The 27,565-nt window shown below is 39.4% G+C and overlaps 1 protein-coding gene across 3 annotated transcripts; it reads left to right on the top strand.

The window, feature by feature from the left end:
• The first annotated feature begins 434 nt into the window (after window positions 1-434).
• On the top strand, window positions 435-27,401 carry LOC136675538 (rho GTPase-activating protein 45-like). 3 transcript variants are annotated; one of them, XM_066652120.1, is made up of 24 exons: window positions 435-681; window positions 2,223-2,601; window positions 9,956-10,096; window positions 12,451-12,535; window positions 14,112-14,184; window positions 14,717-14,806; window positions 15,574-15,649; window positions 15,897-16,031; window positions 16,662-16,723; window positions 16,821-16,931; window positions 17,281-17,361; window positions 18,102-18,278; window positions 20,508-20,645; window positions 20,974-21,164; window positions 21,319-21,419; window positions 21,537-21,635; window positions 22,032-22,130; window positions 22,429-22,592; window positions 22,737-22,925; window positions 23,013-23,150; window positions 23,248-23,486; window positions 25,052-25,289; window positions 25,651-25,717; window positions 25,801-27,401. In XM_066652120.1, exons 1-24 carry the CDS (start codon window positions 592-594, stop codon window positions 26,037-26,039), a joined length of 3,402 nt encoding a protein of 1,133 aa, XP_066508217.1. In that variant the 5' UTR covers window positions 435-591; the 3' UTR covers window positions 26,040-27,401. The 3 variants fall into 3 exon arrangements, with proteins under 3 accessions (XP_066508217.1, XP_066508218.1, XP_066508219.1); XM_066652121.1 differs by having other exon boundaries at window positions 2,244-2,601; XM_066652122.1 differs by lacking the exon at window positions 14,717-14,806.
• Window positions 27,402-27,565: the final 164 nt, after the last annotated feature.

The following is a 27,565-nucleotide window of genomic DNA, read 5'->3' on the forward strand; positions in this document are numbered from 1 at the left end:
GTTTCACACAGGACACATTTTAAGTGTGAAACATTTATTAACTTGAGGTATTATCCTTTTAAACCTTTGACTAACTGGAGTTTTTTGACTAATGCAGCTTATTGAGGGTGACTGAGAGTGTGTATATTAAACTACAGAGCACTGGTGGCATTCCTTTAAAGTTAGTTGAGTTAAGGCATGTGTAGAACGTGGGAACGAGATATTTAATGTATGGAAACCACTTTCGACATGGGAAAACCGACTTAAACCCTTTTCTACAAATAAACCGAAGAAACGCCTTATTAGTACGCCTTTTGAAGCTGTTCCCACTTGTTAAATATCTCGTCCGCACACCTAAATTCACTTTAAATGGATGTGACCCGCAGAGTTGGTTTAAAAAAAAAAAGGCAGAAGGAAGCGTCTACAGATGACAGCAGAGCAGCGGCTCTAACCGCCTCAGTGTTCGGTCTGACAGGAAAACGGAGTCGAGCAGCTGTCAAAGCTGAGGCGGAGGTGAAAGAAAACTCACTGTTTTGGGGGGATATGTGTTTCAGCTGGAAAAAGAAGAATATTGTTGAACATAATTTGAATTAAACTGGTGAAGTTGAGAAAATGTTTTCACGGAAGAGAAATAATTTGACGAAAGCGCCTTCGATTTCGAAGAAGGCACACTCAGGAAATCCCTCATCGCACAACACCTCAGTAAGTTTAACGGCTTTTTTTTAAAAATTATTTTATTAAAATGACTCCACTTAACCTAACTTAATTAACACAATCATGTGCTATTCATGTGTGTATGAAATATTGCATTTCGTCTCCTGTATATTTTTAAAAAGCCTTTTTATTCTAATTGTTCCTGTCCACCTTAAATGGTCCTGCTGTTGAACTAGGCGGCTCCGATGTAGCGATAGTTGCATTGCGACGGCTGACCAGTTTAAGGTGGAACGGAACGATTCGGAAAAGAAGCTGCTAATAAGCCCAACTTATATTGAAGAGAACTCTCATTAAAATTTTTAAAACACACAAACACCTTTAATCCTTTAATCTGAAGAGACACCGAGCCAGGAAAATACTCCTTAATACAGTTATCTATATAGCTAGCCATGCAGGTGGGAGACGAGGTGGCAGCCTAACGGCTCATTTAGATAGATAATGTAAACTGGCTTGCGATGTAAACTTTTTTTAACATTTATTTTCAGAGCTGGTTGGTTTTTATAAAACACACATTTCCTTACAACTTCTTAGTAAAACAATTTAAAACAAATTCCACAAGTATTTTGGGGTATTTAAGGTAAACCTGGATTTACAACAATGTATTTACAAATTTGAAAGAGGCATTTTAGGCACCAACGGATTGGACTTGTTTATTATTCTCATTATTAATGTGGGAAATTAATTGCTAGGACAAACTCTAAGATCATTACAAACCAAACAAAGATATTAGTAATGGAATTTTGAACTATGTATAGGCAATTCAGAGAAATGTAAACACATTCATTCAGAATGTTTTAATAGACATATGCTATGTTCATTGCAAGAAAAACATTCAGACTCAAGATTTTTTTACACTGGTTGTGATAGGAACCAGGAACTAAGCCTTTTGCACTCACTGACTTACTGACAGGCAGAGTCATATATATCTCTCCACCATGAAAAGATAAAATAAATATTTTAGGCATGGAACTCTAAACTTTCGTAAAAAAAACATCAGATTATAGCTTGTAAATATTTAACTTTCTTTGAGGTAGTATTTATCAATTCACACGTCTGATTCCTAGTTCACCAGTGCTTTAAATGAATGTGACTTGGTTAATTTGCCTGGAACAGAGCATTTCATATTTGAATGAATTTGCTTACATTATCATTTTTTTAGATCTGCACAATTCCTATTTAAAATGTGGATGAATCCTGGTAATAGTGGGGTAGGTGCCCTGGTACTTAGACAAGTATTTGTCATATTTTTAGGTTATGAATTACTTTCAATAGAGAGTCCCCATTCATAATGTTTTGTAGTCCAGTACTAGGCTTAAAACCTAGAAGCGAGGGACCTTAATTTTGACATGTTCAAGTCTATTTTAAATAATCCATCTATTTTTATATCAACAATGCAGATATGTTTTTTTTTGTTGTTGCTCACATCATCCTAACTACATTACATCCAGTCATTCTGTAACTTTTAACCCATTCCACTTCATCTCATCCCATCCGTTCTTTCTCTTTCCCTCTCATTTGTTTAATCACAGCTTTCTGTTCTTCCGGAGCAGCCTTACAGAGACACTATTGATGGTCTGTCCAATCTTGCTCTTTCGGACTCCATCCCCTCCTCATGTCCTGGCACTCCAGCTGTCCACTCCAAGTTGGGAGGATGTTCTTCACCTGCGCCAAACCTCAAAAGGCCCACTGGCCTGAGTCGCCACGCCAGCGCTGCCGGCTTCCCATTCCAGACAGCTGGGACTTGGGGCTTCAACAAGGCCCATGGCAGAGCAGCTTTGGCCCATAGCCCAACCTTGGAGAATGCAGAGGTTACAGGCATTGACGTGGAGGCGATCCCTCCTCTGCTGAGGGATGTGGCCCGCTTTGCAGATGCTGTGGAGAAGCTGAAAGATGTGGTGCTGTTGGAAGGTGACTTTAAGAAATTATTTGGCAAAAAGTCATGTGTATATTTTTAGAGGAGTACTGAGTTGCTAGATGCTAGATACTTTGGGTTGTGATGTTTTTTAAAGTGTTAGAATACTTAAGTTAGCATAACTTTCAATAATGCTGTTCAGTTTCTCATAGAACAAAAAGCTTGTTTTAATTATGTGGTCAATTTGTAGATCCAAAAATGACAACAATGCTTCAGCCGTCAACATGCAAACATTTCAAAATGAAACACAATTTGAAAGAAGTATGTGATGTTGGCTTTCAGATTGCACAATTCATTTTTGTGCTGTCAACTTCCATTGCTTCTTAGTTACATTAGGTGCAAAAATGCAGAAGTAAACATCCCACAACAGTATGTCTTGGATACTGAATACATTTTGATAAATTGGGTATAAATTATAATATAATTATAAACAGATTCATTCTTTAGTGATTGTAGTCTTTACTTTATTGGTTATTATTCCTGATACCAACATAGCAGACGCATTTGGGCCTAATCAGTGCTGCTTTTGGGACCTATGGCTCATCTTTGGCACTGGCAAGAGTTGCGTGGGCCAGATGTGGGTCATCTGTCATGAGCTGGGCTTGAGTTGGTTTACGGAGCATTGTTTGGGCCAGATTGGCCTGTATTTGTTCCACAACACACTTGACAGTTTGCCCATATTGGATGAGACGATGCAACCACACTCACCCAGAGTCAAAATGGTCAATGTGCGCCATCAGTGAGATTTTCTTTGCTACCTGGGTTGTCTCTACAGACTCACCTTAGACACAAAACAGTCCAGTCTTTTTCTCCATATATTTGAACACATTGATGTTGAAGTCCAGACCCTTGGCATCTGATTTTTGTACTAAAAACACGCTTTATAGAAAACTGTTGCTCGTTTCCTTAAACAAGCCACAATCAGTTGACCTCGCATTGCTTGCCTGTTGTTGCATGTAACTTAAGAACATTGTCCTTGACCTACAATATCTGTCATGGTTTTCCTCCTTTATGAGGAATGGCCTTTTAGTCGTTGTGAAGTGGAGTTTTTTTTTTCTCTGTTTCCATGGTGATAAAGAGGAAGGAAGAGGAATGGTGCGTCAGATGTTTTCGTTATAGCCCATAGTTTGAGATTACACACATCTGCTGGACGTGTGTATTTTCACACAGCTTTTCGGAAAGCCGCATAGGAGACACTGAGTGAAGGAGTCGGGTTTAGGTTTCTTCAATAAAACAACACCAATTAATTGTATTTTATTATTTTGACTGTAATTCTGAGCAATGTCGATAAACCGAGTAATTATTAATGATTATGTTAATAATAATAATTATTATTATATGTACTACTAGCAGCTTTATTTACAGAGCTCCAGGGTTCTGGGGTTGGGGGCTCGAGTCCTGCTCTGTGTGACTGTCTGTGAGGAGTTTGGTGTGTTCCTCCCATGGTCTAAGAACACACATTGGTAGGAGAATTGGCAACTCCAAAGTGTCCATACGTGTGAGTGAATGTGTGAAGGACTGGCACAACCTCTAGGGTGTGTTCCTGCCTTGCGCCCAGTGATTCCGGATAGGACCCACAGCGACCCTGAACTGGATAAGCAGTTACAGACAATGAATGAATGAGTGAATTTTTACTACTACTACTACCAACAATAATAATAAAACTTCCAACAAGGATGCGTCATTGTCACACAGCTTCTTAGGGTTGTGGGTTCAAATCCCTACTCCCTACTGACTGTGAGGATTTTTGTTTGTTCTACCCGTGTCTGCATGGGTTTCATCCCAAAGTCCAAAAGCACATTGTGTTAGGAGGACTGGCTACTCAAAGAGTGTCCATAGGTGTGACCCACTCAGTAAATCCACATTGGACCAATGGCGTAGAGGGAAAAGCAGATACAGAATACATCAGACATTTATAAGTGTTCCTAATGGAATCTGTATCCAATCCCATTGTATTATATGATGCTCCTTCATTCTAGAGAATGCAGTTCCATGCCTTCATAGCCCACAGACTTGGCTTGAGGACTAAGTGATGTGTAGCCTATTATTTGTTAATTAATATAATCAGTAGTGACAGTCATACTCCACAAGCGTGAATGAAACTGGAAGAAAGGGAGAGTGCTAGTCGCAGAGTCACATCAACTCTTAGCTAGAGGCCCAACAAAAATCACTTAGCTGAGGCTCCTTGGGCCAGCACTTCCTTTAAATGTCACTATTTTCATCAACACCATTTCCTGTTTACATTCTCCTATCAGGGCTGGCCGCAGCGTTACTGTGGAGATACATGAACGACATCATTAGACTTCACTGACCAAATATTCTGTGAATCTTCCCGACAGTTAACACTTAGCAATGTGCAAAACCGTAAGTCCCAGAATGGCTGTAACTTAGATCAGCAGTTCTGGTGAATCAGAAATGACAGCCCAGCTTTCCCTTAAACCCTGAAGTAATCAGTCACTCAAGACGTGTTTGATGCCTGAGTTTAGATGCTAATGTAGCTAATGCCTAATGGAGACCAGTTAGCATTGTGCAAACAGCTAAGTATAAGTCAAAAATAAGTCAAATCCATAATTACACTTGACAAAGTACCATATATCAGTCACAATTGACATTATGAAGTAGTTTATATTTTTCAGGTGATATTTGTGAGGAAAAAAGACATACGTTATTGTTCCTAGGAAGGTGAATTTTCAGGAAAGACTCCAAACTGTTTAGAAAGTGTTTCAAAAATGAATAAAGGATGCAGAAAATTTAGAATTGTTCACTTTCAAAACTGGAGAATTTAAGCTCCAAATTTGCAGCAGATCTGTCCAGTCATAAACTATGAGATAACAATTGAGTGATACGTGTCTGAAAGCATGTCTGGCATTTAAGTGACAGTGACTGACATTTGCAAATAGATGAAAAAAGAAGTAAAGAAGAAGCCGCTGATGTTTTCAGAACAATGGCCTTGTCACTGTGAATATGTTTGGGGTTATTTGGATCGTGAGAAGCAGTCAGTACAGCCTTCTAAGCCTGGAAGCCTGAATAAAGGAAAAGGATGGACACATTAAAAATAAATAAATAAATAAATACATTTAGCTGTTGAAGCATTTGGATGGTCTCTAACTTTTCACAGTAATATGTTTCCTAATGCATCCAATGCATTCAGAGTAGCTCACAGCTTCTAATCATTCTTAAATATTTAAATAGTCTTGAGTATGGAGGCCCTTCCTAGGGGTTTGGGGAGATAAGCTGTAATCACACTGGCAGTTGGAGCACTCATTTGAGAGGCAAATTTCTTTTGAGCTTATTATAATTTCAAGCCGGCTGAACGGCGGATTAGGCTCCGCTGTCACAGAGAAATATCTTGGAAATAAAACTCTGCAAAATCACAGCCACAAGAAGCTCTCTTCTGACTAAAACACACATGAAAGAAATCGCAAACCCACAGATCAAGTTAGGTCTTGCTGATTGCCCAGTGTTTTGGGACAAAAGAGTCAGTGTGTGTGTGTGTAACAGAGAAAAAGAGGCCATGCTGAGGTGTTAAATCCATTAGCTTAAAAAATGAAGAAGTCACCACAGACAGTGCGATCACACGCTGGCTCTGCGCCAGCAAGACAAAGACTTACATTGTTTTCTTTTGTTGCTTTTGCCAAGCTGCCTACAGCTCATGTGTCTTGTCGTTGGTGTGAATGTAGCTCGTAAGTGCGAGAGTGCAGACACAGAGACATTTGACCGCCACTTATTTTCAAGTCAAACATGCTGTTTTGTTCATCAGTTTAACACCAGAGCCAGATTCCGCACCAGCGCTAAATGATCACACTCCGTGGGAAGGTTTGTTTTGTGGTCACAGACTTCAGTGTCTGTTTCTTTTTCACTACAGTGCACTATAAATATCTGCATGTCTATCTCATCTCAAAGCATGAACATCCAGTTAGAACTTAACATGTATGTTGCCCATCAGGAATCTGTCCTTCTGCCTTTGAGTTATGCAGCCACTGCACTTTGGACTGGTTCTAACTGCTGTATGAAGAGAACATTATTAGTATTTTATGGTCTTTGTAGCTAGTAGACAACCAGCTAGAATAATGTCCATGAGTGTACAAATCACGATTTGCCCTCTATGCCATGTGCTTCATGTCTTGCTTCTTCATTTATTCTCAGAAAAAACATTTGTTTGTGTGGTGTTCTCTTGGTTCCTGCTAGAAAGAAATCCCCACATCTAAACAGTAAATCTGAAAAAATAAACTGCCTTTCAATGATCATGAGGCAGGTGGAAAATATCTTCCTGGGAGTACCTCTAATTTTGAATCTTGCAATTAAAACTATTATTAATCACAATAAACTGATGTGATTACATTTGGAATAATTTGACACCACTAATATTTTTTAACGTTGAATTATTCGGTGATTTGCGGCATGGTGCAGCAGGTAGTTTTGCTGTCACCCAGCTCCAGGGTCCTGGAGGTTGTACTCTTTCTGTAAAGAGTTTGGTGTGTTCTCCCTGTTCTCCCAACTCAACAGTGTCCAAACATGTGAATCAGTTTGCTCTGCAGTGTGGACACTTAAGATTTCTTAATAAATAACATGATAGTTTTGTGTGTGTGTGTGTGTGTGTGTGTGTGTGTGTGTCTGTGCCTTTGTCTACTCCTCATGAACTCTCTTACGCTTGGTTTTACGAAAGGTTGTCCTAACTCAGACGCTGTATATAGGTGATTTCTGTTTCTTAAATGACTCATGGGCTCATGACTGAACGTATGATGTCTGGGATGTGTCAAGGGTGAGGGGACCTAATGTTCCCCTTTACCAAAGATCTCAGATCAGCATCACTGTAGCTGAGTGGAAAGGATTAACATTTTTATTATTATGATTATTATAACTATTATTAATAGTAGTAGTAGTAGTGGCTTTAAATAAACTGTCTATACATGAGAATAAAATGTGCACATCACAGAAGCATTGATAATGTGTTAATAGTATTAAAAATCGGTGTTTGCCTGTGTCTATAGCTGTTTGGGATTTTCCAAGGCTGTATGTTTGTGTGGGAGTGTGTATAAAGGTAGTTTGCCACTGTGTTATGAGGCAGTTGAAGATGCTGGGTCAAAGTTAATGTGCTCTGAAGTGAAACAGGTTGATACTGCGCTCATCTCTGTGTGCAGGTCAGTTATAATACTGTAATTTGGAATAATGTAATTTTTTATTTTTTTTTTTGGCCTGTTATTTCCTACACACAAAAATTTCTTTGATTGAAGAGAATAGCAGAAAGACATTGTTGGGGAAAAAAGAACACATTCCTTTACTTCCCCAGAGAAGATGAGATTTCAATAACCTGAAATGAACCTTGTATCATAATGCAACTCTAAGTCTATGAAGAAATACCAGTGTTTCATTTGTTCTGTCTTTTAACAGTAGTTTACATCAGAAATGACATTGATTTTCAGTTGAGATTCAGTTGAGAGACTTATAGCAGTGAATGTCGGATGAGTTACGACATTGTAACAAATTTAGCCTAAAATATAAGCTGCAAATTCTTGCTGGGGGGCACTAGAATGTTTGAGTAGTATCTGTTTGCTCCAAACAAAGCTTATTTTTAGACGTATATCTTTAATAAAAAAATTCAAATAAAGTTTCTTAGTTTCAACTTTGGCTTTCATTTTACAGTCCTTTTTATTCCCCGGAGTCCGCTCCTGCAAATGAATATTATGTTTTGAAATTTATTTATTGTAATTCAGCTACGTGTCAGTGGCATGATGGTGTAAAGTAAGTGTGTGAAAGTTTCAAGTTTTGCGGTTCTGTCTCATGCCGATGGGCCATACATTAAAGACAGTTGTTACACTCAGGAAACACATACAGTAAGAGAGGTCAGTCCTTTCAGTGCAGTCAGCAAAGTAGATCGTCATCATGTTCTTTATTTTTATAATGATTCTTGTCCAAAGGTTCCATGTGTCACTTTTGAAACTGGTGAAACTATAGTATTACCGCTTGTCTTTCCAATTATGTACTTCTTCTGTACCTTTTTTTCTGAAAGTGTAGATTATAACACCTAGAGACGTTGTGTCAGATTTGCAAAATGTGTTAACATTGTATGATGTTAGAATGCTGGCTAACGGTGGCATGCCCTGATGAACTGTGGGACTAGGTGCAGTGTGGAGGTGTTGAGAGTGTGCAGTTTGAGAACTTGGCCCTCATTGGAGTGAATTTGAAACAGGGTCCATTTCATTTATAATAAACTCTAGATAACATTATGTCTTCCCTAAAAAATTTGTGTCTTTTGTAACATTCATATCAAAATTGTGCTGTGATGCCAAATTCTTATATTTTACATATACATTGGAACCTCTACCTACGAACTTGATCCGTTCCGTGACTCGGTTCGTCAGTAGAAAAATTCGTTTCTCGAATCAATTTTCCCCATTTAAAATAATGGAAAAGCAATTAAAGCGTTCCAGCCCCCACCCCGAAAGTCACCCGTTTTGCACTGATATGTGTTTACAACAGTCTCAAATTAGTAAAAAAATACATGTAGCGTTACTAAAAATAAAAAAGAAATACATTGGTAACAGAAATAAAAAAAGAAATAAAAAAGGTTTAAGTGGTTACACATCGCTACCTTGAAGACGTGACGACTGGCTGGAGGAGTAACACAGGCACTGTCTGTATGACGGGAGGTGGGGGGTGGGTGGAATAACGGAGAGTAGGTGGTGAATGTGGGGATACGAAGCATAGATACGGTTTAACTTAGCACAAATGTTGATGTCTGCTATTTACACTAGTGTTAAATTGCTAAAGCTACAATTTGCTAATCTTAAAAGCTCACTCAAGTCTGGGCGCTGGGAGACTCGCCTATTGGGGTCAGTGGCCATTTCCAGCCGCCGGCTCGGCAGAGGCTCGGGTTCGTTTCTAGAGTCATGGTTCATTGGTGGAGGCAAAAAAAATATTCAAATGCCCGGTTCGTATCTTGCAAAGTTTGTTAGTATAGGCGTTTGTTAGTAGAGGTTCCACTGTACATACCTACACCTGATGTTGATACATAATCATTTTTAAAATATAGATGCAGTCTACTTGTATTTGAATTGAGGAGATATATATATATAGCATTTTGTATGTCTTAATGAAGTAAAGCACATAAAATGCAGGCTTTTTAGGGTCACAGCCCAGCGTTGTTTTAACCTTCTGCTGTTCCAGAGTGCAACTAATACATTGTCAAATATCCACAGGAAATATCAGTGCTGTGTGAACATCTGTATGATTGTGGTATCATTGTGCATAATTGTCAGAGATTTGTATCTTTACTGCTAACCTCTGATCACGTATCTCGCTCTCTCTCTTTCTCTCTCTCTCTCTCTCTCTCTCTCTCTCTCTCTCTAGAGAAAGAGTCTCGATGGGCGGTGGCTCACGAGTGTTTGGGGAAGGTTTTGCGTGTCCTGAGGCAGGTTATCAGCACCTATCCACTGCTCAACACAGTAGAAACGCTCACGGCTGCGGGCACACTCATCTCCAAGGTCAAAGGTCAGAGCAACCAAAATCCCAGCAGACTGGACTTTTTTGCTTTCTGTGCAGTTGTACATTACCTGAAAATATTGTAAATCAAGATTTGATTTGATCAGGTACACTTGGTTACCGTCTGAAACATCTACTATATCAGTGACTGTAGCCCTGCTCTCAGACCTGCTCCAGTTGGTCAATGTGAGAGGAAAATGTGGAATTTTTCATCAAATTATAGGATCCTGTCAGTAACTATAAACTAAAAAGTGTCTGTGATAAAATTGAATGTAGTCTAAAAGTGAATGTAGCCTAATTTCTAATTTTTTATGTCCATCATATCTTCTCTGTCCAAAGAAAAAGTAAACATCAACAAAACTGGATATACTTGTTTTTCTTTGGACAGCGACAATATATTTTTTAAACAGCTTTTACTATGTTGCTGTTATTGTAATTTATTGTAATATTATAAAAGTGTGGTTAAACTTAAACACATTTACAAACCAAATCAATGGATGTCAAAAATTTTCCATCACAAGAAGAAACCTGATTTCTCAATAAGTTTGCGTCTGTTTGCTCCAAACACATGTCACCACAAGGCTGTGTCAGCATGACCAAATGATAACAGTAATTGAGGACCAGTGAAACGCCACCTCTTTGACATGCCTGTCTCATAAGACACTGGCACTGCTGCATCTGACACCATGGTAACGGCTCTTTAAACGTCTGCCAGCTGTTTGTAGAGAGTAGAGACCACAACAATCACGCTCTGTTTCCTAAACAAAGTGGAAGAGAACAATGTCCTCTCCTAACAGATTCCATCAAATACGATTACTTTGTGTGCGGCATAAAGATGAATACCTTTATGTGATTATAAAGATTTCATAAGATGTTGAGCCTTATAAGGTATAAATTGTAGGGATTAACTTTGAACTTATTTATAATTTGTGAAACGTCTAAGTTTTGAGCAGAATAGCCAACACTTTAAAAGTCTTTATAATGTCATACTTTTTGGAGTAAGTGTATTTCTCCTACAGGTGCTGGTCATAAAATTAGAATATCATGAAAATGTTGATTTATTTCACTTAACTAACTGACTAACTAAATTCATTACACACAGAGGGATATATTTCAAGAGTTTATTTCTTTTAATTTGATGATTATGACTGACAACTATTGAAATGCCATGTTAATAAATGTAGATATTCCCTTCAAGTATTTTACCAATTTCCCCCATTTTTTAATGTAAACGATGCTCTCATTTCAACACACCTTTTTAAATACTGTCCAAAACACTAAACAAACATAATCAATAGGTCTTGTGTAATATGTGTAGCAAACTGTACTTTTCATGTAATATTAGGTAAAGATTCCCAGTTCACATGAGGAAACTACACCTGCGTTATTGTCCTAGTCCAGTTTTATACTGTGGAACATCATCAGTCTTTGGACCATAAATCTATAATTGCAGCTGAATTTAGGTCACAGTGAAAGTAGGTTTCTGAAGAGCCTCCACCTTCCTGCTCCCACTGATTTTGTGGGTTTGGTTACATGGCTGCAGGGTTGTTGTGATGGTGAAATGTGAAACCTCTTTACTTTCTTCTTTTATGTGTTCAAAGGTGCTGCTTATTTCCATCAAAATATTTGGGTACTTTTTTTTAAGCTAATTTATTTTCAAATCCCACTTGTTTTCTAGCTCGCCCCATAAATCTACTTAACTATTTTCTCTACAACTTGTGCAGCCTGTCACTGTGTCTTTTCTACATTTGTTTCAGATCACTCGGAATCAACAGGATTGAGAGGGACTAAGTCATACTTTACATGTTACTGTGGCCTTAGACAGTTGTAGCGAAAGGTCCAACCATCTTCAAAAGCTGGAGTGTAGGATTCAGCTCGCTTTATCAAAAGTGTTTAAAAGATTAGGACCTCCGAGCTAGTATTTTGGCATGTGATATTTGTCTGCACTGAGTGAAACGGTAAAGCCATTTTTACTGATGTAAAATGGCAGTCAGAATATTTCTGTTCAGTAAATCTACTGCCTGAATAATTTACACTGGAAGTTAAGCACTTTTACAGTTTTCAGTGTTATTTCGGTTTTGTTACTGAATTATTACTTCATATTTTCAAACATAATTTAAGAGATCTATTTATTTGTTTAATGGACTTCCTTGGTTGCACAACAGAGGGAACTACCACACAAAGTTGGTTCTTAGTAAAAGAAAAAACAATGTTTAAAGATATTAAAGAAAGTAAATGCCTTAATAGTAAACATTTAAAAGCATTTGTTGGAACTATTCAAACAGCAAGCAGAAGTTGGTCTGAGGTTGTTCGGAACTCCCTACAACCACCTCACCCCATTGTGTGCTGTGTCCTGTGTGCAGGCTTCAGTTATGAATGCAGCAGTGAGATGCAGAAGAAGGACTTTGAGAAAGCCATTGAGACCATTGCAGTGGCCTTTAGCAGCAGGTGAATACAGCAGCATCTGTACCACAGTAAATAAAGTCAAATGCAAAAAATATTTCTATAGAAATAAGAGTAGTTACATTATAGCGATTGCTTCACACGTGTAACCTAGACACAACTGTTCTGATTTAAGTTTTTTATTCATGTGAAAACGTTGTGCAAATTTGCATTTACTTTTTCAGTGCAGTGCTTTGACCAAATCATGTGCTCTTTTACGTCATGTAACAACATAACTTCCTTTTTTCAGTCTGAGCCTTTGTCACATTCTCAGTTGTTATTAAAAGAACTGACAGACATTTTCAGCTAAAATGAATGCTTCAAAGAGCATCATAATTATATACATATAGCAATTGTCTTGACCCAAGCTTCTCGCTCACTCTTTTCCGTATACAATGGAACGATTCAGACCCTTATTACCTTCCAGCAGAGCAGTTTTGACAGCCCTCTGTCAACTGCACATGTCTGTAGGCCAAACAGTTTATCAAAGTGGAGAAGTAGGCTGTTTAATAATGGCTAAAGTTGCTGTCCTACTTCCCCTTCACTCACTTATCTACTGCGAATGCCCCTGCAGCAAAGTTCTGAGAACATAAACATAAACATGATTTAATGGTCACAACACAATGTGCAAAGCAATTTTGCCTCCATGTTTAACCCATCCAGAGCAGTGAACACACACACTTGTGAACTAGGTGTAGTGAGCACACAAACACACACATGGAGCATGGGGCAGTTGCAGTAGTATTATTATTATTATTATATAGTGCCTACACATTATATTTCGGGGTATAATTGTTAATTATATTTACTTTATTATTATTATTATTGCCCTGGGAAGGACCTGTTCCTGTAAGGCACTCAATGATTCCATTTAGGCTCCGGACCCCACCGCAAGCGCTGAACTGGATAAACAGTTACAGACAATAAATGAATGAATGAATTATTATTATTATTATCATCAGAATTATTATTTTACTTTTATAGTGCCTACATGTGACATTTCAAAACTACATACGAAAAATCTGCATCTATGTTCACATATTTTTTCCTTTTTGATAATCCACTTTTCCAACTTATTAATGCCTAAATCCCTCTTCTGCAATGTTGATGATTTTTTTCTGTTATTAATGGCTTTATTAACTTTTGGAAAATCCAGGCATCGTTTTTACCAATCTTCATAAACATTTGAATGGTAAACTCTTCAGTCTATTATTCTCCATCAAGGCAAAGACAGCTGTTTGAAGGCCCTACTATAAAATACTATAAAACAGTAGACATTAGTACTACCACTACCACTACTACTACTAATACTAATAATATTAATAATAATAATGTTTGATAAGATCTTAGTAACATGTATTTAGCATTTGCTCCGATGAGAGAAGTTTTGTGGGTGTTTTCTGGTAAAAATGTGAAGTGTATTGTATTAGTCAGTGTCAGTGAATGGACATATTGCCCTTTTCCTGTCTGATGGCACTTCAGTATTTCCCTCCAATAACATCATTGTATTACACACATACACACACAGAGACAATAGAATATATATATATTATTTTTTTTCTTGTTCTCTTACTCTAACTAGTGTGTCAGAGCTGCTGATGGGGGAGGTGGACAGTAGTACCCTCCTGTCCCTGCCTCCCACTGAAAAGAGCAGGGTAAGTTTATGTATGTATGTGTGTGTGTGTGTGTGTGTGTGTGTGTGTGTGTGTGTGTGTGTGTGTGTGTGTGTTTGTGGTTGTGTGTCATTGTAGGAATTATGGACCTCTTCTCAGTTGGTGCCTATTGCAGCATGTTGCACTCTTCTTGTTAGTATTTTCCTGTTGTGTTTTTATGCATGCTTAAACTTAAACTCAAGGTATCTATACATAGCTCTTGGTAACTGTAACTTGCTGCACTCCAAGCTTCATTTATGTAGCTGTCTAACAATGCTTGTGTCCAACTAACTAGTTCTTTGTTTGGGCTTTGACCACTTAAACTGTAAACACTTACTGGCACTTCATTTTTCAGTGTATTTGGACTTAATGTTCAGTTGAACCTGTTATGTCACAGTGCAATTATTAACTGTCTATTCTTCATTTTAAAGGCCCAGTAGAGTACAACTAAAATTGTGAAGAGGGTATTCCTCTGTTTACTGGCTACACCAGTCTTGCTCCTGTAGGTCAGATATCAGCTAAATCTGCATTTCAGGTTTTTGGTGTTGATGGCAAAACAAAATTAACTTCTAGCCCTGGAGGAGGAGAGAACAGCAGACATCCATGTCCTCCCTCAGCCAGGAAGGTGTAGCAACAGTGCAAGTTCTAACCGACCGTTTCCTCACACACACACACACAGAGATGGGGCGGATGTTGTTAGTGGCGTTTGTGTTTGTAGCTTCCTGCTCTGGGTTTCTATCATAGCTTCCTCTTTTCCCCTCTTATAGACTTCACTATAACAAAGAGAACACACAGTTCACACTTCACAGTCTTGCATTTCATCATTTAGGGTGGGCTTAATATATGTTGATACAGTTCAAGGTTTTAAAGTTATTATATATTTTGCTTCAGGTAACTGACAAGGTCGAACTGAAACTGAAAAGTATAAACTGAAAAGCCACCGAGCCGAACTCCACCCCGTGCTAAAACTGTCACTGTTTGTGTTCTTGCCCTATAAGGTGTGGACTTTGTTGTGCTTAGCCTCTTGCATGACTAACAATGCTTGTTTTTTCATAAACATATATATATATGCAGTTCTGGCAGTGTGTATCTTAGTCTAAAGTGCTGAAAAACTTGAAATTGATGAAAACAACTTGAAAAAAAGAACAGTTGATGATAATATGAAAGATAATATAAAGATAACTTTGTGCAGGGATCAATAAAAACAAAAGCCCTCTCCAGTGGAAAATGATCAAACATGTTTGGCTCAGTCAGGAGCATGACTTTCAGACACATTAAAAATTCAGTTCTTAGCTTAATGCTTTGCTTAACAGCTCTTCTGCATCTGACTGGACGTTTATTGTCATAACTTTGTACTCCTTGGAGTTCTGAATTTATTGTGTATATTTGTAGTCAATGGAGAACCTGTGTGGATCATCAGCGGGGCAGGGGTTGGATGGAGGGGGCCAGTGTAACCATGGGGACTGCAGTAAGTGCCACACACACACACTGCTCTCTCTTGTTATGGATTTAGCTCGTGGTTTATCTGGTTATAACTGGAAAGGTTGCAAAGCTACGAAACACAGTTATTGTCTTAGCCTTAGACACTGAAATGTTTGCACCGTTAAAACTCTGCTAACGTCATTTGTTAGAGGATTTGATTGATTTATTAAATTGAATATTTTCATTTCCTGTCATCAAATTCCTTACTGTGTGTGTGTGTATGTGTGCGTCAGTGATGAGTCCAGAGGAGGTGGGTGTCCTACTGCAGCGCAGTGAAGGTGGGGTGGACTTAGCGCTGTCCTACGCAAAAAGCATTTCCAAATACATGAAGGACATCATCAGCTACGTGGACAAGCGCATCGCTCTCGGTAACTAACATACACTTGATTCTTAAAATCTGTTGTGTGATGCCTTTTATCTGAATTTTCCAGGACAACATAAAGTATCTTTATCTGTGTAATTTCCTAATTTACAAATCAGCATTACGGCACGAGAAGTAATCGATAAAAGTAACAACAAACCGAGGATGACATTAACTTGAAGTGAAACCTGATTGCGAACTCCAGATTCAGACAATTACAGAAGACAATTGATTTTCCTCGTTCCATAATTATCATTAGACTGCAACATTTACATACACTGCAGATTGATGTTTGATTAATATCCCTCCACAGTTTTATCAGACTGTGAGTCCTACTTACACAACTAATTTATACTGGATTAAAATGACTCCATGGGTATTACTGTCAGGTAAATCTATACACACTGCTTATTCATACTGAATTATAGTCATGGATCTTGTCAGTAATTGCTTCAATTAACAGAAGAATTCAGGCAGAAAGAAATCAGCTATGATCTACCTTTATCTTGTTGTTCATTCCTCAGACCTTTTGTTTGCCAAAGAAAGTCTCACACTGGATCTCTCTCTATGTTCTTTTGCTCTCAACCAGAATGTTTCTCTCTGTTGAATGTGTTTCTGTTTGTTTGTTGGATTTTAGAGATGGAGTTTGCTAAAGGTCTTAATAGGCTGTACCACTCGAGCAAGCAGAGCATTACCCAGGTACAGAATATGAGGAACATATATGTATGTACTGTATATTTATCACAAGCAGCATGAAATGAATGGACTCTGTTTCTCTCCTGCGCTCTCTTTTCAGAACCACATGCCGTTGCTGTCTATCTATTCTCTGGCTCTGGAGCAGGACCTAGAGCAAAGTGTTGGTGTGCAGCAGTCCACAAACTCTGTCCTCACACATTCCTTTCTACAGGTAACGCACAATAATAACATGAAGAGGTGTGGTTTGCCAGTGTGTTCAGGTGAAGCAGGTGTTCTCTTAGCTCCTGCATTCTCACTCTGACAAACATTCCTACCCAGACACACTTTATTTTGCTTAATGCGAACTGAAGAGTTTTCCATTCAAATTTTTATGCAGATTGGTAAAATCACAATAAAGTTCTCTAATCAAAGTTACGCTGTATCACAGATGGGAGTAGTGCAGCTGATGTGTAGTTTCCAACCAGACTCTCAACTGTCTTTGAAAACCACGTACTGAAATGAGTCATAGTTTCTAAATATCTCTCTCTCTCTCTCTCTCTCTCTCTGTTGCTCTCCTGTAGCCTCTGATGCAGCGCAAACAGGAGCATGAGAAGAAACGTAGAGAGGTCAAAGAGCAATGGCAGAGGGCCAAGAGGAAACTGGTACACAGCTTTACTCTCTCCTACCCTTTGTCTTGCTTTATTATAAACTTCAGCCAAGAATATACTGTATTGTGGCAGCCACCTTAATTGTTTAACAATGTTTATCTTGGCAGCGAGTAAAACAGCTTATAACAATTAAAAAATGTTAGTTATTTTTGATCATTTAAATGCTTTGTGCAGTTATTCCCTGCATTCAAAATCGTATCTACAGTTACTACAGTTACAGTTAATATTATCTTATATTTAACATTTATTTAGTAACACTCAAGCTTGTTCTGTGAGAAAGCCCTTCTAATTTTTGAAATAGCTGTCCCGCTTGAATTGAACAGGTTTTGGTTTTTTACACCTTCCTAATTTGAAACACTTTATTCAGATGATCAAGACTTGACTGAGGTGATACTTATGAAAGCCAATGTAAAATGCAGCTACTTGTTGTTGTTGTTGTTGTTGTTAAAGAACTTGCAAATACAAGTTTCCTGTTGCATGTAAATTTTCATTGTGAATGGACAAAATTAAGTGCCTTGAAATGATGGTGTAATTTATTTAAATTTCATCCTTCTAAAGTAAGATATATTTAAGAATTTATTTACTTTCAGCAAAGTTACTTCTAAACCTTTGCTCGGTGACACCAGCTTTTGTTGATTTCTGCGTCTCTTTTCAATACATTTGTTCTCTGTCTCACAGAAACACTAATACAAGATTTTGTTTGTGTATGCGTGTGGGTGTGTGCGTGCCACTAGGCGGAAGCGGAGAGTAACCTGCGCAAGGCTCGGCAGTGGTACATGACACGATGTGAGGAGTATGAGAAAGCTCGATCAGTGGCTAATAAGGTGGAGGAAGAGCATGGTACAGGAAGTGGGTCCACCAACAAAGCACTGGACAGGAAGAGAAGACTGGAGGAGGAAGCCCGCAACAAGGTCAGCTGACCCACACAGGAAATGATGCAACAGCACACGTGAGCTGTGTGATTAGTGGCAATTGCATCATATACATTTTGCTCAGTGCCATCATTTTGTTCTGATCAGTTTATGTGGGTTTTTTTTCTTTTTTTAAACAATGAAAAAAACTGTTTTGCAATAAAGAGTGACGTGAAGTCTTTACCTCAACTGTCCTCTGCAATTCACTGCCTCAGCGAGAACTGAGAGCTCCACCCATGCATATAGAAATAATGACTTCCTTTCATGTGGAGCCAGAGCCCCTGGAGAACCTATTAAAGTGTATGATGTGTGAAGCCGTTACAGTGGAACAGTCCACCCCACAGAGAGGTGAAATGTTTAGTGGAAAAGGGACATTACACAGGAAGTACATGTAATTCAGATATCCATGGGTTGCAGCTGATGTCACTGTTAAGTAGCCACTCATCTGAGTAATTTGTGACATACTCATTACTCAGAAACACAGCTCCAAAAAAAAACCTCTGATGTTTAAAGTATATTTTTGTTGCGGTCATCACTTTTAGTGTTCATTTACACGTTTAATATTAAAGAAATATTAGTATGGACCCCAGACCCATTTGTCCATGTCATGTTTGTAAACAGAGTTACAGGGGTTGGACAATGAAACTGGTGTAGGGCCTCCTTTCGCGGCCAATACATCGTCAGTTCGTCTTGGGAATGACATATACAAGTCCTGCACAGTGGTCAGAGGGATTTGAAGCCATTCCTCTTGCAGGATAGTGGCCAGGTCACAGGAAAACTTTTCCTGACTCGCTCCTCCAAAACACCCCAAAGTGTCTCAATAATATTTAGATCTGGTGACTGTGCAGGCCATGGGAGATGTTCAACTTCACTTTCATGTTCATCAAACCAGTCTTTCACCAGTCTTGCTGTGTGTATTGGTGCATTGTCGTCCTGATCACGCCTTCAGGACACAATGTTTGAACCATTGGATGCACATGGTCTTACTGGTGCAATGTGCAGTTAATGAAGATTGGCCACCAGGCTGCTCCAATTTAGCCATGAAACCTCCTGCACTAAAATAGCTGGTGTTTCAGTTTCATTGTCCAACCCCTGTATGTCGCTCTGTGTAAGTCAGTAGAGGAGCTCAGGCCGCATCCCAAAATAGCACCATACTCCCTACATCACAGATGATAAAAGTGATAATACTTCAACTAGATGGTAATTCAATGATAATTCGACAGGGAAATGTGAACCGGTATTTTATGACAGACACTGTTCCCTACGGAGTGTGAAACCTTTAGGATGTGGCCTCAATTTCACTATGGCATGGAAACATCTCTAACAGATCACTTGCATCTTCAGAAAAGGAGAACTACATTTTTAAACTTTAAGCCAAATCTGAGAAATAGTTTACATTATCCTCCAAGAATCTGTTCCACTCTTAGAAGGCAAGGAGAACAGGATATTATTTTTTTACCCAATAAACAGGTAAAAGAATGGGACAAATGAATCTGTGGCTTGTGTCTATAGTTCCATACACGCTAAACCAAAACGCTAGTGAAATAACATGATTACTAAAGCTTGTATATGATATGAATAACTCACTCATATTTGTTCCATACATTTACTCCTCTGACACTAAGAGGCGATGGGCTTCTGTGCTTCTGGGTGTTGTAAGACTCTCTCCAGTGCAGGGAGTGGAGCTGAGTATGAGAGACATTTAGCTATCTTTCCCATCTGTTTACATTAGTGCTGCACTCTGAAACTAGAGAATCAGTCCCCAATTTGGCACCCAGGGCTAAGCAATCATGTGACAGCAACCCTTGGATAAAATATTATGTGTATTATAGTATACACACATGACAAGAACTTAACACAATAGCTATAGATGGGTATTATATGTATACAGGTGAAGTTTGCTCAGCTCTGACACAGTGTTGCAAGCAATGTCCTCATTGATTTCCATTTAAAAGTGAGGAAATTCTTCCAGATTTAACTTGAAATTATTGCCTGACTTCACTGTAGAGCACTGTGTATATGTGACAAGTACATAAACCTTTTATGACACACACATAAACCTACGGTAACATTTACAATGGTTTATACCAAAAAGGAACAGTTCATCAACTTTCTGTTGTTGGAAGGGGCAAATTGTGTTGAACATTGCCATCATTGTGTGGAAGTCCCTAAGATGATTGGTGTGTTTAATCGTGTTTTTGGTCTTTCTCTTTGTGTGTGTGTTAACAGGCAGATGAAGCTGAGGCCACATTTCGAACATGTATTGCTGATGCCATCACACAGCAGCAGGAACTGGAAGATGTGAAGGTCCAAGTGCTCAAACAGATCCAAGACATCATCAAACAGAGTGACCAGATACTGCAGGCGGTGAGACAGTTCTCCACACACACACACACACACACACACACACACACACATATAAATGGGAAGAAGATTTTTAGAGCAGTGATTTCATAATATGAATGTAGCAGCCAGATACTCATGAAGTTTAGACATGTTTCTCAGAAGTGTGATGATTCACCGCTACATAACACTGCTATAATTTAGTACTGTTCACATGTTTTGCAATACAGTCTAAATCCAGGCTTAATTTTGTATCCAGGAAACTGTAGATGAATCATTTAAAATCGGAACCACTTTGATCTGTCTAATTGTGAGTCTGTGGTTGTTTCTCTTTGTGTTGTTCTGTCTCCAGTGCACCATCTCTTATTACCAGATCCTTCATATGCAGACAGCAGCACTGCCTGTGCACTATCAGACTCTGTGTGAGAGCTGTAAGTTGTATGACCCGGGCCAGCAGTATGCCGCTCACGTCAAAAACCTGCATCTCAGAGAAGAGCCCATCACAGTCTACCAGTTTGAGCCATACTCTGCCTCCAGCGCTCAGTGAGTTACTCACTCTGTGTAACTACACACTGATTACCCACAGTTAATAAGGATTAGGTTTTCTCTTCACTATTCATTCTGTTATGGTAAATCTCGTTCTGTTTCTTGTCTGACTTCTAAACGTTGTGCAATATTAATGTTTGGTTCCATTCAGGCCTGCTCGCACACGTCATGACAGCCTCACTGAAGACCAGCGGCAAAGCAGCATTGAGGAGGCAGCGTCAGGAGATGGTGGGGTGGTCAAGCACAGAAGAGGTTATAAGCACCTCTTAATTCAAAGTGTTGAAAACAATATCGGTGAAAATGTTAACGTTAAAAAAACTGGCATATATCAAGACTTACTTTAGATTAATTATTGGTTGCTCACTGCAGGTCGCGATCATCAAGCTCACAAGTCCTGGCCGGCTACTCTGAGTGACACGGATAGTGTGGGAGGAGGAAGTAGACTGGGCTCCCCTACTACCAGCACAGGTACAAGTCAACACAAACCTAACCAATGCCTCAGAACCTGCTTTTGATTCATTCACAGTAGTTGGGCCAAGAGTGATGGTTTTTCCTTTACTCATAACATCTTTTATGTTGTAGATTACAAATGGCAGAACGCATGTATTTATGTCTGTTCAAGACACAGTTTCAATTGACTGATTATTTAGTTATGGAGTTTACACAGTGCTTATTGATGGGGTAGAAGCTGCCATTACCTTTTAGCTTCAGTAATTATATAAAATAATAAAGAAGCAAACTTCACTGGCTGACCAACTACATTTGTAGCTTTAAATAATACTTACATTTCGTTAAAGGATGTGCTGTTTCCTGCCTCTTAAAGACAAGCTCTAGATGCTCAAGTTCACTTGTGTTTTATTGCAGGAGACATTTCAAAGGCTCTAAGGCCAGTGTCTGCTGGGACATTGTCATCAAATGAAGATGTAGATGAGCAAGATAGTAATGTGGTCTCTTTTGAACAAAGTGAGTTCTAATATTGTTTTTTGGAAGGATTTGGAATAATGATCTTTTGTTTTTCCCTTTCTGTGGTATGTGACCTTGTTCACTATATGAGGAATGCACCATGAAGATTTAATATTAGCATGGCTTGGATACTTTTTAAGGTTACTCAAGGAAAGGAGCCCCCAGATGTCCTTACAGATCCCTTTTCCACTCCTGTCATTAGTGGCGAATTTATAAATACATATGTAGTCTATTTTAATACAAGTACAACAGTTAAAAGGCCACATCATTATAGCCACCATGGTTTCTGTTGTGTTAGGTATGAATGGAATTGAGCCAGAGATGACTGTGTCGACTGGTCCATTTCGAAACGTGGGTCTGTCCAAAGCTGCCAAGACCCATCGTCTACGAAAACTCCGCACTCCATCCAAGTGCCGTGAGTGTGACAGCTACGTGTATTTCCAGGGAGCAGAGTGTGAAGAGGTAATGGACATTCACACACATCAGTTACACGACAGAGTACTGAACTGAGATCTGATACTGTTTTGTCCACATCCTTTACATTAGCCAGTGAATGGCTAGTGTCTTACAATTCTATTGACTGACCCTGCATTTTGTGTGTCGCAGTGTTTCCTGGCCTGCCATAAGAAATGTCTGGAGTCTCTGGCCATCCAGTGTGGTCATAAAAAACTACAGGGCCGACTGCAACTGTTTGGCCGAGACTTCTCTCAGGTGCTGCAGGGCAACTCTGACAGAGTGCCTTTCATCATTAAGAAGTGTATCCAGGAGATTGAGAGGAGAGCAGTCAAGATGAAGGTGAGTAAGGAAGATGTTGTTGACATGGAAATAGAGATATATTTCAACATTAGTGAATCCAATGTATTTATATGAATGATCTTTTAGGGAATATACCGTGTAAACGGAGTGAAGACGCGGGTGGAGAAGTTGTGCCAGGCTTTTGAGAATGGTAAAGAGCTGGTGGAACTTTCTCAGGCTTCTCCTCACGATATCAGCAACGTCCTAAAACTCTACCTGAGACAGGTGGGACACACTTTAGTGCACACACGTCTTTCACTTTGATTTAAATTACATATGGACATTGACAGTAACATTCACTGTCATTTGTTCCTTTCTGCAGCTCCCAGAACCCATCGTGCCATTCCGTATGTATAATGATCTGATGGGGCTGGCTAAGGAGAGCCTTTGCTCTGAGGCCCCGGAGGGAGGAGATGGGGCTAAAGGCCCGGAGTTGGTAGACCTGGGGCCACAGACTGACCCCAAGGTGATCACACTGGTGGAGAAACTCAGAGAGCTCCTTAAAGAGCTTCCACCTGCCAACACTGCCACCTTGCAATACATCATTTGCCACCTGCGCAGGTGAGACGCATAGTTGAGGGCTAGAAAAACCCAAATCTGATCTGTTTATTCAGGATTTACACTATATATTTGTATATATAACATATATTTGTAGACACCCATTATGATTTTTTAAATTTAGCTAAATTAAAGTATATCTAATGTACATACAGATGCTTGGTTATGACAACACAGCTTATATTATCTCTAGAATAAGCATGACAACAATTAGAATGCTGTGGTGCAGCTGCACATGAGTGTAAGGCAAAGGTCAACATGCCCAATGCCAAGTGTCAGCTACAGGAGTATAAGCCTTCCAGCTTTGAGATGAGCAGCAGCATTCTCTGGAGTAACGGAGCTCCATTCATTACTTTGGGGATGAGCTGGAGAGCATTTTGTGATCCAAACAATGCATTTTCTTTAGTTAGTACTTTAATGTACAGGAGCCTACAAGTACCCCTCCAGCATGAAATTATTGAATTTAGTGTAGGCTAAAATCTTATAACTATTGCAACATTGTAGCTCCAGGTAAACACTAAAGAAGCAACCCCCAACTACGTTTAGGTTAAAGGAACACTATGTAGAATATTTTCTTTTTAATTACAGCTTCAAAATCATTGTGATGCTCCACAGTCCTGTAATAAGGAGAATAGAGCCTATCTCATTGCTAATCCGGGCTCTGCACTGTTGAAACTGCACTTTGTAAATTCTGGGGGAGGGTAGGAAACTCTCCACACCCTCTTGATTTCAGGACAACGCTGTAAAAGTTAAAAAACTGTTACTCTGCAACTGTAGGGTGAGCCCGTGAACAAAAAATACCAAATCTTACATAGTGTTCCGGGCGGCACGGTGGTGCATCAGGTTAGTGTCGCAGTCACACAGCTCCACAACCTGGAGGTTGTGGGTTCAATTCCCACTCCAGGTGACTGTCTGTGAGGAGTGTGGTGTGTTCTCCCTGTGTCTGTGTGGGTTTCCTCCGGGTGACTGTCTGTGAGGAGTGTGGTGTGTTCTCCCCGTGTCTGTGTGGGTTTCCTCCGGGTGACTGTCTGTGAGGAGTGTGGTGTATTCTCCTTGTGTCTGTGTGGGTTTCCTCCGGGTGCTCCGGTTTCCTCCCACAGTCCAAAAACACACGTTGGTAGGTGGATTGGTGAATCATGTGTGTGTGTGTCTGTGTTGCCCTGTGAAGGACTGGCGCCCCCTCCAGGGTGTATTCCCGCCTTGCGCCCAATGATTCCAGGTAGGCTCTGGACCCACGGTGACCCTGAACTGTATAAGGGTTACAGATAATGACTGACTGATAGTGTTCCTTTTTGGGTGTTTTTGTTTCTGGGGCTCCCCCTTGTGCCATTCATTTGTACAGCACTGTGCTGAAATCAATGTAAGAATTTCTTACCCTCTTCCAAAAGTTATATAGTATAGTTTCTACAGCACCAAAGCCGAAGTAGCAATGAGAAAGGCTCTATTCTCAATGATTTTGATGCTGGTACAAGGCAAAAACATTACATAGTGTTCCTTTAAGTGGAAAAGACTTTAAAAAACAATTTTTTCAAAGAATTCTTACTTTAAAATCTATGCTTTTCTCTCAGGGTGGCTGAAATGGAGCAGGACAATAAAATGAGCTCCAGTAATCTGGGGATCGTGTTTGGGCCGACGCTGATGAGACCCAGACCCACAGGGGCCACCATCTCGCTCTCTTCTTTGGTGGATTACCCCCATCAGGCCCGCATTGTAGAAGCCCTCATCATCTTCCAGCCTCACATCTTTGTTTACTCGGACTCTCGTCCTGCCTCTTCGTCCTCTCTAACCTTCACATGCCAGGGGCAGGTGAGCGAGAAGCAGCTTGTAGTTTGTCATTTATTAAGGGCCATCTTGTAGATTTGAAACCACACACTAAATTAACACTCCATCAAACAAAGTCAAGAGAAGTGTATATTTTTATGTTCTATTTAAGCACTAAATATACAATTCTTGAAGTGTAAGGGAAGTTGTACAAGGTACCAAGGTTTTTATTTACATTTCTCAATAGAGGGCTGCTCATTCCTGGTCCTGGAGATCTACCACCCTGCACACTTTAGCTCCAGCTCTATTCAAACACACCTGGCTGGCTGTGTTGGATCTCCAGGACTAGGATTGAGCAGCCCTGACTTTATATATCAACGGTGCTTGAAATGCTTTTCTTTTGTAGGAGAGTCCTGACGGATCCCAAGAAGGCGAGGAGGAGCGGAGAAGACTGTTCTCAGAGCACGACTGCAGTGAGATACTACAACATCCATCCGCACGGTACTGTACATGACGTCACTGTTGATAATTTAACTACATATCTGTTCCTGTGCAGGAAACTTTCTGGGTTCTTCGGGCTCTCAAGATCGCTCTCTGGACTCTGACTCGGAGACCGATGAACCGGGGAAAGGAAGCAAAAGACGCCCCCCTCTGGTCAGTCAGGAGAGTGAGACCAGCACTGAGGATGATCAGTTGAGCCCCAGAACCAGTCTGGATCTCAGTTCTGTTGTCCCAGAAACCATCCCAGAACAGCCAGTCAGCACTCCTGATTCAGAACCAGCTGACTCTGAATAGATCTCACATCCACAACTCCATTTGCAGTTGTATGCAAGAGTCTGAGCTCCCCTTGTGAAATACTTTGTTGATTTTCAAAGTGGAAACATGGAAAGTATGAATTCTCCAGAGAACACACTTCTGCACATTTTCATGCAGAATCTCTGTTCATTTACTAAATAACATAAACCTAAAGATGTGACCAGTGCAAAAGGTTTCATGAATACTTTATAGTTACATTTTGTAGGCCTTCCTTTTCCCTTTTTCAGCAAATATAGCCTTTGACGTGTTTAAAATGTGCATATGACTGAAGATCTGTAACACTTCTGTAACATCAGTGAGGCATGTGTCAGATCTGAACAGTCCAGCTCTGGATCAGATGAGCAAAGCTTTTTGATATAAAGCTGTAACGTGTTGAATATTCAGCGGCAGTGGTCCATTTTGTTTCCAGTTCCAGCTTTGGGTCTGGACATTGATTCCTGTAAAGATATCCTCCTCCATTTGTGAATAGTCTTTTAATCATTTTCCCAGAGTGCTGTATTGTTCTGTAATGACTGTGTGACAGTGGTCCAGTAATCTGAACTCAGTGATCTGATTTTGGAACATTTTTGATGGTCGTAGAACAGATATTTTGCTACAAATCGTACAAGAGAATCTAAGGTCAGATTATCACAAGAATACTGGAATATATCCTTTTTACTACTGAACTACAGTGATGTACATCTCAAGATTAATCTGCATCATTACAATGCTTTTGTGGTTTCGGTCTTAATTTATACTACTTTGCCGTCTGTTACCATTTCATCTGTTTGACACCAGAAATGTAATTATTAGAATTTATTTCCTATTTTTGGCACTTGTTTCGCTATGAAAACGGTAAGTACAGATCAAATGTTTGATGTACTATACATTAATAGTCGCAGTATTAGCTCACTGCTGGTCAGTAGGCTACATCTAATACCTTTATTGATCCCTCAGATTCTTCCATTATATTTACTGTACATCATGGCATTTTCTTTTACATTTTACATTCTGGTATATTTAAACAGTATTTCCTCTCGTGTCTCACCATTTTACACAACATATATTAAGGGCTCTTGTTGGACTTGTTACTGATTTCTAATGTTACATAATAGGTGTTCTTCAAGGCACTCAGCACTGAATTCTACTAACTTGACTCTGTACATATGGGCTGCATAAACTTAATCTCTCATTAATTAACTCAGGTTTTTGAATATAAAACATGGTCTTTCACATAAAAACAAAATACTGTCTTGATGTCCTGTTCAAAGCTGTACTCTTTAAAGCACTGTTCAGAAATAAAGTGTTATTACAGCCACTTCACTTATTTATTTCCAAACTGCGCTTTCAAAAGTGTTTCTTTTCCCCAATATTACAATAAAAATGATTAGATTGCCCCCTGACTAATATCAATCACAAACCCCTTATAAAGTAGTGCTAAAATAAACCAGAAATCATCCTTCTGTAATAAACAAAGGTCTCGTTTTCTGTCTGCGTTTAAAGTAAACTAGTGTGTGTGTCTGTCT

The sequence above is a fragment of the Hoplias malabaricus genome, chromosome X1 (assembly GCF_029633855.1).
Source record: "Hoplias malabaricus isolate fHopMal1 chromosome X1, fHopMal1.hap1, whole genome shotgun sequence".
In the NCBI taxonomy this organism is placed as follows: domain Eukaryota; kingdom Metazoa; phylum Chordata; class Actinopteri; order Characiformes; family Erythrinidae; genus Hoplias; species Hoplias malabaricus.

What these genes read in the sequence shown, in the direction of transcription:
- LOC136675538 (XM_066652120.1), top strand. Translation starts at nt 592, where the DNA reads ATGTTTTCACGGAAGAGAAATAATTTGACGAAAGCGCCTTCGATTTCG. An exon ending in CTCCCCTACTACCAGCACAG is followed by an intron (nt 21,636 to 22,031) that starts GTACAAGTCAAC and finishes GTTTTATTGCAG; the next exon opens with GAGACATTTCAAAGGCTCTA. An exon ending in GGAGAGCAGTCAAGATGAAG is followed by an intron (nt 22,926 to 23,012) that starts GTGAGTAAGGAA and finishes ATGATCTTTTAG; the next exon opens with GGAATATACCGTGTAAACGG.